At 36.0% G+C, this 14,538-nt stretch overlaps 1 protein-coding gene across 1 annotated transcript in view; it reads right to left on the bottom strand.

Annotated features, from left to right (window-relative positions):
- vopp1b (VOPP1 WW domain binding protein b) overlaps positions 1 to 10,997 on the bottom strand; it is a 369,450-nt gene extending 358,453 nt beyond the window's left edge. The window contains exon 1 of the mRNA XM_051929092.1: positions 10,876 to 10,997. Coding sequence (XP_051785052.1) covers positions 10,876 to 10,962 — 87 coding nt within the window. The 5' untranslated portion in view covers positions 10,963 to 10,997. The remainder of the gene's footprint in view (positions 1 to 10,875) is intronic.
- Between the last annotated feature and the right edge of the window lie 3,541 nt (positions 10,998 to 14,538).

Here is a 14,538-nt window from a genome sequence, read left to right as displayed (position 1 = left end):
TTCCTGTTGCCACCAGAAGATTCTGGGCTTAGTCAAATGTGTCACCAAAAAGGGGTTTTAGTGGACCATTGTTACTATAATGTAGAGGACAGCTGGGGGGAAGTCTCACTGGAAAGTGAACCAGGGTAGTAAGAGAATATGAAAATACGTCCACTTATATCACAAAATAATATAAGGGAGGGGTGAGTACAGGGAACAAAATTAAATTTCAAGTACAAGAAGAAATGTACTGCCATTCATCACCTACCTATCTGTGCAGATTTTCACTGTGAGATTGCTCACCGATTTCTTCATTACCAGGGTCAGTAAATCAATTCACCTTCCTTTATTTCTCTTTCACACTCTACCATGGCTTTTTCTTATTCCTGCTATGAGCTCTCACTCGATTCAACCCCTAGCTCTATATAGACTTTTTGACCCATTGGTAGGAAATGCCTTGGAAGTCCCACAAAGAAAAATCCTTTTGGTGTCAGAAAAATCCTGTGGATGTCCAGGGCCTCCCCCTTAGATTTTGTACTGGTGGCCCTGAATTTTCCTGCACCCTAAACCCCAGTTTACACTTAAAGGACCAGGCATTCCAGGTTGTTCCCAGATGGCCTTCTGACTGTAATATGCAGTGCAAGTCCATACAGTGTAATCACCTCAAGGACCAACTAGCTTCCACCTTATTGCAAGAATTCCATATTTTCACTGCTCGTCCCCACTTGCCACACTTTAAGGTCGTGTGCATCCTGCAAATTGAGTTTAGCAATTTTTTCAACAAGTCTGTGATATACCCACTAAAGAAATCCTCCTTCTTGCATTGTAATCTCCAATTTCAGAAAGATTAGTCAGGAGCACAACAAGCAGTTTTAAGGGGGTATGCAAGATTTGTTTAGGGGCCCCCATTTTGTTTGCATTTTATAAAGCAAAATGCTCAAAGGAGTTAAAACAGAAATGAGTCCAGACCTGTTGTAAACATGGCTCAAAAAATGATAAGCTACAACATACACAATAATCTATACATATTAATAAAAGGCAAAGCCCTCACTGACTCACTGACTGACTGACTGACTCATCACTAATTCTCGAACTACCCGTAGGTGGAAGGCTGAAATTTGGCAGGCTCGTTCCTTACAGCTTACTTACAAAAGTTAGGCAGGTTTCATTTCGAAATTCTACGCGTAATGGTCATAACTGGAACATATTTTTTGTCCATATACTCTAATGGAGGAGGCGGAGTCACGTATCGCGTCATCACGCCTCCTACGTGATCACGTGAACTAAAAACAAGGAAGAGATTTACAGCACGAGTCAAACGCGGGAACGAAGGTAAATGACGTTAATTTTTGACTGTCTTTTAATACTGTGTAAGCATACATATTAACACATGTGCAATTAAACGTGTGCATTTACGGGGTGATTTCTCAGGCTTAAAAGCTCGCCTTTTACTAAAAAGGTAAATGCAAAACTATTTTCAATCATTCTATGATCTGCTTCTCACAACTGAAGGCACCGTGGCTGATGTTACGTCACTTGCTGTCCAACCATAAGCTTTACCTGGTGGTTAACCGGACACTCACTTCACTCCCTTTCGGGAATCGAAGCTCTGAGATTTTCTTTTGTTCTTAATTAAAATTTAAAAGCAATACTTCACCGCTGCTAAGCCCCTCTAGCGCTGACGTCCGAGGTTCGATTACCGTAAGCAAGTGCAGTGAGTGTGTAATTACATTCACGGCATTCGTAGTCTGATTCACAATCTGATTGTATGGGTGGTTACCTACGAGGTAACGCTTATACTTGGCCACCAAGTCAGGTCGAAGTGAACTCGAGTAAACGCAGCTTCACAAAAAAACAGATCCTTAACAAACTGTTATTAGTACTGCATATTTTCCCTCAATTTAAAAACGTTTTATTTTCTTCTTAATAAAAATTTAAAAGCGGTAGTTCGCCGGTGCGAAGCGCGTGGATTTGACCTACTGACACATACAGACATATTCATGAGTGCAGGTACTTCGGAAAGAAAGCACCGTGTAAACCTAAAGTTTAAATTAAGTTCATAGACCTACAAAAGGTTGCCATTCATTTGAGGCAAGATTGCTTTTCTTCTGTACAACTATACGTTGCATTCTCAAGAGTGTGCTTGCACGGCTTCAGATATATATGTATATATATATGTATGTCTATATATAAATATGTAAGCTTATAAGTACTGCCTTACTTCTCTTTAAGAAAGGAAGATGTAATGATACTTGATTTAAACGATTCCATGTCTTCCTGGGTTTGCGTAGCTTATTGTCAATATCTTTACACCTGTTTTTAACACTTATTTACTGAAACGGGCTTTCACGAAAAAAGTTAGGGCTTTGCTACAGGATACACCCTCCACAAGTTAAGCAAGTAAAAATAAATTATATATTTCTGTTTTATTTAAACCTTTTAAGTTCGTATGCATAGCCCCATTTGGCTGTTTAATTTTTTTTTTCTTTCTTCAGTAATATTTAATCTCCTTAAAGAAAAAGAACATATCCATTTTACTTTTTTTGTATCTCTTTAGTAATATTTTAGTGTAAAAGGATAACCAGTATTTAAACCTTTTATGTTACTTTATACATTTATTTTACACAATGTTGAAAAATTAATAAGAAAGCTACATATTTTGGCAGCTGCTGCTTTCATTTTCAATGAAATGAAAAAAGCTCTCCAAGAGAAAATGTCAATGAAGAACAAACAGTTTGCACTATCTAAAAAGGAGAAACCCTCATTTATAAAAGTTTGCTGCAGATGACTTAGCATATTGTCAATATCTTTACACGTTTTTTTAAGACTTATTGACTGAAACGGGCTTTCACGAAAAAAGTTACGGCTTTGCTACAGGATACACCCTCCACAAGTTAAGCAAGTAAAAATAAAATATATATTTCTGTTTTATTTAAACCTTTTAAGTTCGTATGCATAGCCCCATTTGGCTGTTTAATTTTTTTTTTCTTTCTTCAGTAATATTTAATCTCCTTAAAGAAAAAGAACATATCCATTTTACTTTTTTTGTATCTCTTTAGTAATATTTTAGTGTAAAAGAATAACCAGTATTTAAAGCTTTTATGTTACTTTATACATTTATTTTACACAATGTTGAAAAATTAATAAGAAAGCTACATATTTTGGCAGCTGCTGCTTTCATTTTCAATGAAATGAAAAAAGCTCTCCAAGAGAAAACGTCAATGAAGAAGAAACAGTTTGCACTATCTAAAAATCAGAAACCCTCATTTATAAAAGTTTGCTGCAGATGACTTAACTGAAAATAAATGAATAGTTCCTATGTGTATAATACATATTTATCTATTTTACTTATGCCTTTATTCCACCAACTTACAACATCTGAGGTACAATTTGTTACATTACTTTTGTTTTTTGCAGCACAGGCAGGTGAAGTGACTTCCTCAGGGTCACACAGTGGTGTCAGTACCACGATTTGAACTGACAAGCTCCGGGTTTACTGAAATATTACTGAACAAAGAAAAAAAACGAAAACGGGCAAATACGGCTATGCATACAGATGTCCATCCATCCATTATCCAACCTGCTATATCCTAAATACAGGAGCCAATAAGTACATATGTTTATATACAGTATATATATATATATATATATATATATATATATATATATATATATATATATATATGTGAATGTATGTATGTATATATGTATGTCTATATATATATATATATATATGTAGATATGTAAATTTGTATATGTATATATGTGTTTATGTGGATGTGTATATGTGTATATACGTATTTTTATGTAGATATGTGTATATGTAGATATGTATATATATATGTATATGTATATATATGTTTATGTGTGTCTGTGTGTGTATATTATATATATAAAAGACAGCAACACTCATAACAATGACAACACAATTACATTGACAATCATGTTACGTTATTTTTAAAATGTTTCCTTTTTTTTTTTTCATAACCTCTTTAACACACTACTTCTCCGCTGCGAAGCGCGGGTATTTTGCTAGTTCAACAATAAAAACAACAACAATAACAATCTTTAAATTGGTGTAGCACAGGAGACATAGACATGGTAATATAAACAAACAATCAACACAGCAAAGTACTGCAACTTGAATGTAAGCATCTCTCAAATGGGCTAACAGTAAAATGTCACAAAATATCATCCTCCACTGTTCATCACCATTGTTGTGCATTTATTGGATGGTGATATTGTGCTATTGTCATTTGGTGAAATGTTTACATTTAATCTTTACACTACCATTCTACTGAATTATGGTTATAGGAAAGGCAGGTTATTTCAGAAACCTTAATCTAAGTTATTTCTTTATGATGTATAGGGCTGAACAATAACATTATGATTATGCTGTCAACATCACTGTAAGGTACCTTTAAGATTAGCAGATTAAAAAGACAGCTATTGAGTAAACCTACGTATACAGTTTTTAAATGGTATTCTTTATTTTCACTCATGTTACACAGATTCAATATAATTATAAGCTTTTGGATTCACTTTACTAATTCGATTCTTTCAAACTACCGTCTCAAGTGAATCGATTCATTTGATACATCCATAATAAAGAACAAAATGCATTGCGAAATTAATTATTTATTTAACTATATTTATATGCATTAAATTATGCATTAAACACATCATATATAATATTAACCTTTCTGAAAATAAGAATGACAATAAAGTGAAAATACATAATTAAAATGAGACAGTAAATTCAAGAATTGTAAGTGAACAAGAATTGTGAGACACATTCTCTGGCAAAGATTAAGTGATTCATTTTGTGAATGAAGTGAAAAAGAATCATGTGATTCATTCTCAGGTAATGATTCATTTCATGAATCAAATGAGCAAGAATTGTGTGACTTGTTCACAAATCAAATGAACAAGAGCTGTGTGAATCCTTCTCAGGTAAATTATTCAGCTCAAACTGAAAAGAATTATGAATTATACATGGTAAGAACATGCAATGAGCTGTAAAGAATTTGCACTCAAGTAAAGTTGAAAGCAAATAATTGTCAGAAATTAGAATATTTTTTTAATGTTCAGTTTTGTGTGACTTCTTGAATGCACTCAAGGGGCAAATATTTTGTTTAAAACAATTACAATAATGAATTGTACAAAACAAACAATTAAAACATTATAATATAAATATGTTGATGCTGTATTGTATGATGAATGAGAGATTAATCAGTGACAGAGTTCTTGTTAGCTGATAATGATTTAATTCTATCTAGAAACAATCATAAATGAATGAGAATCATGAATAAGACAAGCAGTAATTGCACATGCTCTTTAAACATCAAAATGAAAGTGGTTGGTAGCATCTCACATGCACTTTAGCACTCTTGCTGAGCTTTATTGAATCATTTTGTTCGTGCTTGCAAATCAGTTCCCATGATTCACTGAAAAGAGTCATTCAAAAAGAATGAATCACTTGTGAATCGCCCATCACTAATTTAATGTTTTTAGAGAAATACGAAATACAAAAAATTAAATACATAAATAAAACCCTGTCAATAGAGGCCAATTATTACGTTTAATAAAATGTCATCCTGCTATTTTGGATTAAACCTACCAGTTCTGTCTCCTCTCTTGTGTTCTCACATTTCTATGTACAGATCTGACAATGATGATCCCACTGAAAGCATTTTTGAACACTTAGAAGCTGATGAGTTTGCAGACATTCTATACTATAAACAATCTGATAGCGACATTTCAGCAATCAGTATATAACTGGTTGTGTATTAGGCTGTTTCTGTCATGAATTTTTATTAATTATGCGGATTCAGGACATCGATAAACAGTCATACTGGATTTGAATCATTTGCAAAATTAACTTGAACAGTTAAATAAAAAAATCAAATATGAGCTAAAAATTAGAATTGAGGCCATTTTAACTGAAGTTTAACTGTAACCTCAGTTACAGGGACTCAAATGCTGCCAGAATGGATTTTAGAAATCACTTTTACCATTGCAACTTTTATTGTCCTGGAATTGGGGGAGGAAGTTACCCCATTTCCTCCCCACTGACAGTGCCTATACAAATGGATGTTCTTGAGACCCCACTGTTAGTCAGAGGCCCCTATTCAATGTATACTCTGTATACCCCTTATTTGTGCCCCTGATGCCAGCACACAAGTCTCTTTCCTGCTTATGGAGCTGCAAGACCCTGTCCCTGAACTGTCTTTTCCTACTTGTACTTCCCTCTTCACCTTGCCATCTTCTAAACAGTACACAGAAGTTGTAGGCTGGCTTTTCTGTGATCACCAAGTATTCTTTATATTCTCACAAGTAGTGAAGAATAACTGTCACAACAGTAATATTTTCTTCTCTCCATTTTTTTCTTTATGTTTACAATCATCTATCCAGGATGTGCAAAATCCAAAAAGACAGCAACCAGCCCTGTATTTCAGTCTAGTACTCTGGGACAGTGGTAGAGCCCCCAATATATGTGGAGGTAAAACTAATGTGCATTGAACAAGACAGCTTAGATCCCAGTTTTTTTCTGACAAAAAGGATATGCTGTAAGGTTTTGGTGTGGAATCACCAGTCTATAAAAACTAGACTGACATAGAGATTTTTGGTTAAGATAATATAATGTAACATCTGAAAGAATAAATATGCAGAAGCATTGTCTCTTACTGGTACATAGGTAGAATGAAATAACAGTAAGTACCAATTTTGCGAGTGATGCATGAATGAAACTGGCAGCATGCTGGTGAATAACCAGCTGTGTTCTAAAACTGACATTTTATTTATGTGCATTTGAAAAAGGTTCTTCCAGCATTATTGTGGAAGCATATAATTTAAGGAGTCTTAACTGTAATTTCAGCTGTACATCTGCTTTCTCTAAATAAATGTGTGATCACCAGTAATCTGTAGGTAATGCATCTGAGTGTTAACGCTCACAGACACCAACAGTCAGAACCTGTGAAAACAAATAATACTGATATCCACAGGAATTGAGAGGTGTCTAATTAAATTAATCTTCTGAATTTTAATACGACTAAAACAACAGTAGAACAGCCTAGATGTTGGCTCTGTATTTAATCATGTTGTAAATGTTTGTGTCTCCTATTGAACAAACGCAGTCTTGCATGATTAATTTATTTAAATCAAACTCTCAATGCTCATATTACAAAGCATTACTTGTAAATCTACAGTTGCTTCTTTAAGACATTAAACACATTACCAGATTCCCCCCAGGCCAATCTAAGCCATCAAAGAGCTTACAGACAGTAGCTTCATGACTTTAGGCTTGACAGATATTCCAGTGTTCAGCTTCATCGCTAATATCATACTATTACATCTGAAAACTAAAAGCAAATTCACATCAAAAGTGCATAAACATAAAATGTCAGGTAGAAAACATCCTTCGGTGCTACATTCTAAAAGCCTTCCTCAAAGGAGGCCGTCCATTATCTCAAAAAAGGAAAATTTTTTTCTAGTTTGTATCACTTTATACTTTACGGCAGATTTGCTATGTGCTATGCCTTCATGATATTTTATTTCTTAAAAGCATTTTCAAACATGTTCTGCCACTAGGTGTCTTAATATGTTGTCCTTCCAGCACAATGAACATGTTGAGAACATGTCACATTAATAAGCTGTGGCAATACGACAGACGATGCAAGAGGAAAAAATCATACAATCAGAACAGTGATCCTTCTGTGATCCGAGCCAGAACTGCTGTAGTCCAGGCAATGCACGCTGCATTGAACTTGTCATAGCAAAATTATGTCTTTCAGCCAAGGGCATGGGGTCGCTAAGTTTAAAGAATCCATGTCTGATATTTATGGAAATGTCAAAGAAAGGTGGGGTTTGGAAGATATTCTCAATTAAACATTATCATTTCATGACCACAAGTGAGAATTATCTTTGTAAATTGTCTCAGTGGTGCTGCTTCAGGCTTAAAGAATGGTGACTTTAATTCTGTTAATATACAAGAGAAGTACGCCTAACACTGCCCTGAAGATGAAGCCCTGTGTAAAGCTCAGAAGAGCTTGGGTCACCCATGACTCTGTGCAGTCAAAAGAGTTATCTGCCTATGTTAATTATCCCCTAATGACTATAAACACCAGGGTACTTAAAATAAAAATAACCAAAAATGGCAAAAACAAGCCTAATTAAAAAATATAAAAAAGCCAACTGTAATGAATTACCAAACAAGGATAGAGAATATGAAGGTTAAACATTTTAGCAAGCAGTACATATAATGAATTACATATAGACATTAATAACAAATTCAGAACTTCACATCAAATATTACAGCAGCTCAAAATTGGCAGATTTAACTTTTTACATGTTTTCATCTTCTGCTGAGCACTGGATGGTCGCATCTGAAATGTCTACTGGCATGATGGGAAAGGTACTATATAAATAAAATGTATTATTTATTATTATGATATGGATGCTCCATTAGTTATTTTTTATGCTTTCAAATATTTATCATTCCAATCCTTATTCACAGGTATAAAGATTACCCAGTTCCCATATACAAGATTTAATATGTAAATGAATGCACAATCTCTTTTTTTTTTTTTAATAAATACAAAAAACTTAGGGAACCATAAGTAAGGGGAACCATTTGTCAAAACACAAGATACTAAACCAAACTAGTGAAACAAAAGGGCTTGCTTAATAATTTTTTAAATAGCTAAGTTCCTACCATCTCAATTTCGACCCCACAAAAATTTTGGGAATGGACAAAAATGACTGCTTCAGCAAAAGGTCCTCATAGTTTCTTTTGCTGAAGGATTCTACATACCCCTAAATAAATGTGTTAATGCATGTCACTAAAATGTATTTTATGGTCTTGGAGAGAAAGAAAAGAATTTGACTGCAGTCAGCTTAAGTCTCCTGTGTAGATTTAAATTACTTTCTAAACTTAAATCATGGGCTCCTGAACACTTATTGTTAGACTTCCTTAACTGTGTTCACTGCCACATTATGTAGAAAGAGAGAGAAAACTGTAAACGCACAAACAAAAACTAAAAAGGTAAACACCATGCCGCTCTGCACACTACCAACCTACCAACATGGCTATAACTGAAAAAGCAGCCGCAAGCAACACCATCTGTGCTTATAATGGCTATGGCAGCAAGTGTTCAGTGACATCACCATCTGTTATACAGTATATGACAAGCATAGATTGGTTGGTTTAGTATACTGGTTATTGTAATTACGTATTGTTTTCTTAATCTGAGAAATGTCTTCACTTTATTTCTTAGTGTGCCCCTGCTGTATACTCCATTACCTCAGGTGGTCTAAAGTACAATTAGTTTCTAATTTGTCTACTTTTAACTTCACTATAATCTCACTACTACTTCCATGCCTGTGTAATAAAAACCACTATTACAGAGAAAATTATTGCATTGATGGTTGGAATGAAAACCTGTAGCCACTGTGGCCTCCAGGACCAACATTGCCCACCCCTGGTCTAGACCATGGTCTCCTATAGTCAGTATGAATGATTTGAACCACTGGCAACAAAATCCTATTATTCCTTTGTGAAGCTGGAGCAAACTTAATGAAATAAAACTGCTATGTTTTGTGCCAGTAGAGATAAATGATAATTAAGCAAAAAGTGAAACATTTGCATTACAATGAGACACCTTGTCCCCAACAGCAAAAGTGGTTCAGAGACATGAAATAAATGTTTCAACTCCCTTTTTTTCTTCAAATGCTTTTATACAGAAAACATAACAGAAATATGTATGAGTGTTCTTTCTCTAAGGCAAAGTTGAATTCCTGAAATCAATTTCTAATTAATTGAGATGCCCTCACTGGGCTCTCACCTTCACCATGCTGACCACTACCAGTCCTTTTATATTCCTTGACCAGGTCCATAATTGGGCTTTTTTGTTATCTGCTTCTGTTCTCTCCCTTTACTCAGATACTGTATGTCAGTTTTACTGTAGGTGTCAATTCTTGCCAGAATCTGAACTGATTTGACTTGAATTAGTCCACTATAAACAGCCGTATCTCATAATATTATTTAAATGATGGTTAGCTAAATGCAACTGATCTGAATGTGTCTGCACTACTCTTTATTATTTAAATGTCTAGTTATTATGTGTCTGACACACAGTTCAAGCCACTGGCAAAGTACAAAATTCTGTGCAGCATCAAAACACGTGGATCTGTCAATTAAAATGTTTATATATGATCTGCACTTCAAATGTCTCTAGAAGAAAAAACTTTTATTATGGCTTACATATAGAAAATTACATTTGTTAAGAATAAAAAGAAAATATAACATTATTCACTAGATTGTTGCAAACAGCAGTGCTATTTTGTCCCAATGTGTTCAAAAGCCAACAGTGGTCTCATTTTTTTCTAAACTAAAGCGACAAATCACCTTTTGTATTTGGCCTTTTCTTAACTCGTACCATTTTTCAAGACCCGGCTTTTCACAAATGCATCACGCATGGCTGTTGACTACAAATGAGGCTTTTGCTACCCAGAATACCATTCTGTTTCTGTATTATCCCCACTCCAATCTGCCCTCACCGTTTCTGATTTGCTGGTCTCCTGGCTTTGCTGTCAAGTCCTGTGCATGGATTTTTAAAGTGCTGACTGATTCCTAGTGAACTGTCATTTGCTTTGTTAAGCGATCTGTGGTTTTGATAAGTAGGTGTATAAAATCAATAACTAGTTAATTGACAGAATTCTTGATTAAGTTACTGTTTTAGTCATACAAGGTTTTTAGATTTCTTTTCTTTATTTATTTTTCCTTTTAATTTTCTCAAAACAGAATTAATAATCCTCTATAAAGCACATATCATCCTGGATCCTATTCTGGTTGTCTTTTCAAATATAAATTTAACACAATAATATATATTTTCCAACGTTCTTACCCCAGCTCACAGTCACGGATAGACTAGAGCCAAGCCTGGCAGCACCAGACATGAGGCAGGAATCAGCTGTGAACTCCATTTAAAGGCCCAGTCATGCACAAATCCATACCCACATTAATATGGGGCCAATTTAGAACAAACATAACATGCATATCTCTGGAGATAATGCAAAAAAACTGAATAACCAGAGGAAAGCCCAAGAAGATATTGGCTCCATGAGGCATCAGTAATACCTACTCTGCAACTCTTCTTTCAAATGTCTACGTTTTAAGGTACTCCTAAATTGCTAAGCTGAAAAAGCTGAAATGACATTTCAGCTTTTACTTTCCTCCATTTACACATGTGTATTTTTAGAGCAGTGTTCAAGGCTTGCTGACTGCCATTTAGTTTGGCATAAACTATTGGCATGGCCTGCTTCAATGTTAAAAATTGCCAAGCTGTAACAATTATCATTTTGTTTTTCATTTAACTGCCAAAGAACTTCTTCACAAATGAGTTCAAGGACACTGACTGCCTGCTGTCCTACTTCTAAACAGAATAACTACTCATAAAATATTGTGAATGTTAAAGCTTTTTAACTAGCTATCCAATCTAAAAGCTATCAGACAGCAGTAAGCCACTAGAAAATTTGGTAGTATTTGGCTTCTCAACTGCATGAGTGTATACAAGTGCCATAATAGTTTATCATTAAAATTCACATTTTTTCACTTGTCATAGAGGACGTAGCTTTGCAGGCATCCCAACCAGGATAGATGGTTCCTTACCTGGCTGGAAAGCCATTATAATAGAAGGATGCAGGGAAGCTGCCTGACGGGGCCATGTGATACTTAAGCACAATAGATGACAGCATCCCTCTGGTAGACTTCCCATGTGCACACCCACAGTGCTGCATGGGAGTTGTAGTCCCAGAGGTTGGACCTGCTGTATTTCTTCAGAGCAGAAACGGGGAGCTGCAAGGAAAAGGATTCCTTATTTTAAGAATATTCTGCCTGAACCGGAAGTGCTTCCTAGGTGCAGTGTAGTGACACCGGAACTACTCTTGGGTCTGGGATAAAGAAAGACACTCCACCTCACCTAGGCAAGTTGGAATCAAGAAAGAAGAAGAACATTGCTCATCTGGGAGGAGTGGAGGACAAAAGATGGAGGAAGAAAAGGAGAAGAGAAACTGTATTTAAATTATATGTAACTGTTCTGTATTGCTCAAAATAAATACTTATTTGACTTGTTTCTGTCAGGTTGTGTCTGAGATTTGGCGCCGAGTTGTGTCCTCTAAATCAGTGGTCCCCAACCTTTTTGACAGCAAGGACCACTTTATTAGATGCAAATTTTTTCCACGGACCGGTCGGATTAAGTGTGGGGGGGCAGTTTTATACACAATTTACATAACATTTCTATTATTATTAAGCAGTTCGCATACATTTGCAACCTGAGATTTTTCTTCTTTTTTTGCATATAACAAAGACATATGCTTTGCATTTGCCATTCCAACAGATTGCACATCACAAACATTAACACTGTTATCGTTTTTTTCGTGTCTGCCGTTTCTATAGGAGGGTGATAATGAGTTAAATTCCAATGGATGTTTTTCAAATGTTGACAAGCAATAAGCAAAAGGTATCACTGAAAACCACAGAAAACAAAAACAGCAAAAAAAAAACAGTACGAGGAAAGTTCGAAGAAAGAATTTTTTTTACAATGTTTCTGTTTGGGGATCGTTGTGCAAACGTGCACATCTGAGCTGCGACCACAGATCTAACTGCTCTGTGGATGATTCATTCAGGCATTTCAAGGTCACTTCGTTGTAATGAAAGCATCTGCTGAATGTACTTCGTAGTAACGCGATTTCTATAGACTCGTGTCATATGGGGAAACTGTCGGGACCGTAACAATACTTTGTTGTAATACTCTCTCACCTCGGTCTCTCTCCTCTCTCTGCGCCGCTGCAAAGCCCCGCCCGCCAAGCGTTCTGAAAAGTCTGAGTGAGTCTCCGTTGCCGGCAGTTCTCTCGCGGCCTGGCTGTCAGACGGCTGCGGACCGGTGGTTGGGGACCCCTGCTCTAAATCACTGAAGACAATATCTAAAGATGTCACTATCTGGCACAGAGATGTTGTTGACTCGGCCAAATACTCCTGCCAAACCAGGTTTTACTTGGTCAGATGTGTCAACAAAATTGCAGCTGCTGAGTTTCAAGCAAAGTCTATGCCGTCTTAGTAACACTCTTGCTGCATTGTGCAGGTGACCAAAAGATTCTGGACATGCAATGCATTTCTAGAAAAATCCAGTGCCTCAGAGATATTTTCAAGATTGCTGATAAAGCATTGAATGCAAGCCAGCACCCATATCAGCAGCATCAGCATCTAGGCAGGAAGTTCATCACTAAGTAAAGTTACACTCACATATAGTGTCATGTACTCCATGCCAGCACTACTACGTTTTGCTGTTTGGAGTACTACGAGTTTCTCCTGCGTACCAGCAATGTTTGAATTCAGCTGGTACTCATCAGTATGTAGTACTGACAATTCTACTTTTTACTCTTTGGGGTATGGTCACTTTTTCTTTCAGTACACTAGTATACCTGCACTTCTCACAACCTCTCTGTATGATAATGTCACAAATTAACAATGATTAAAGCTATTTCCAGAGAACTGAAGCCTAACCCTGGCCCTAAACTGCCCCAGTTCTCCTACCCAAAATCATATATGTAGCTGAAGAGACCAAAACACCAGGAGTACTATCTCTTCTTTTTTCCACTTCATCTACCTATCATATGATTGGGTCATATGTGTCTTTTTCAGTTGTTTACCCAGTTCTCTTTTTTTCCTTGGAGAATAATCTTAATCTGGAAGGAGGAGCTTGAATCTGCATCTTCCACACAAGTGGCTTAAATACAGACTGACGCAAGAAATCAATGTAATTTATTCGACTAGTAGTAAAGGGAAGCATTCTGTGTCTAACAACTCAGTTTTGTTTTTACCATCTTTGTCCTGAAAGGTACTGTTTGTACATGTTCTTCTTTCTTTTCTTTACAACAGTCTCTTACTTCCAAATGGTGAATTAAGAAGAAAAAACAAACAAACAAATATAGAACACTAAGGAAAAAAAAAAAAGTAAAGTAAAAGCAATCTACTTAATATTCTCAAATCCGCTCAGCTGAATTCAGAAGCAACAATGGACAGAGTGCCAGTCCACCACAGTGCTCATTCGTAAACACTCGGTCACGCAGAGCAAATAGAAGAGTTGCCAATTACTTTAATACACATCTCTTTAAGGATGATGTAAGAAAACCTAATGTCAGTGCCAGAAGTTGCTTCCACTCTGGGCTTTGCATGAAGAGTGAAAAACCACTATCTTAGCTAGTCAAGTCAAAAGAAGTACATTTTTGGGCTTTTTTTGACTACAAATATTTATACAGCAACAGGATTATTCCAATTGAGGCCTATTTTATTCTCTCTCTCGCTCTCTCTGAACTTCAGCCTCTGGTATGGCACCTGCTTAGCACTGGCCTGCAAAGCACTACACAGGGTGGTGAAGGCGTCATAGAATATTGCTTGCGCACAGCTGCCCTTGGTTCAGAACATATACTTACTAAGCAAATAATTAGGAACACCTGTACACCTGCTTATCTATGCCAGTTATCTAACCAGCCAATCATGTG

The sequence above is a fragment of the Erpetoichthys calabaricus genome, chromosome 6, assembly GCF_900747795.2.
Source record: "Erpetoichthys calabaricus chromosome 6, fErpCal1.3, whole genome shotgun sequence".
Taxonomy (NCBI): Eukaryota; Metazoa; Chordata; class Cladistia; order Polypteriformes; family Polypteridae; genus Erpetoichthys; species Erpetoichthys calabaricus.
This window is presented reverse-complemented; position numbering and strand designations above follow the sequence as displayed.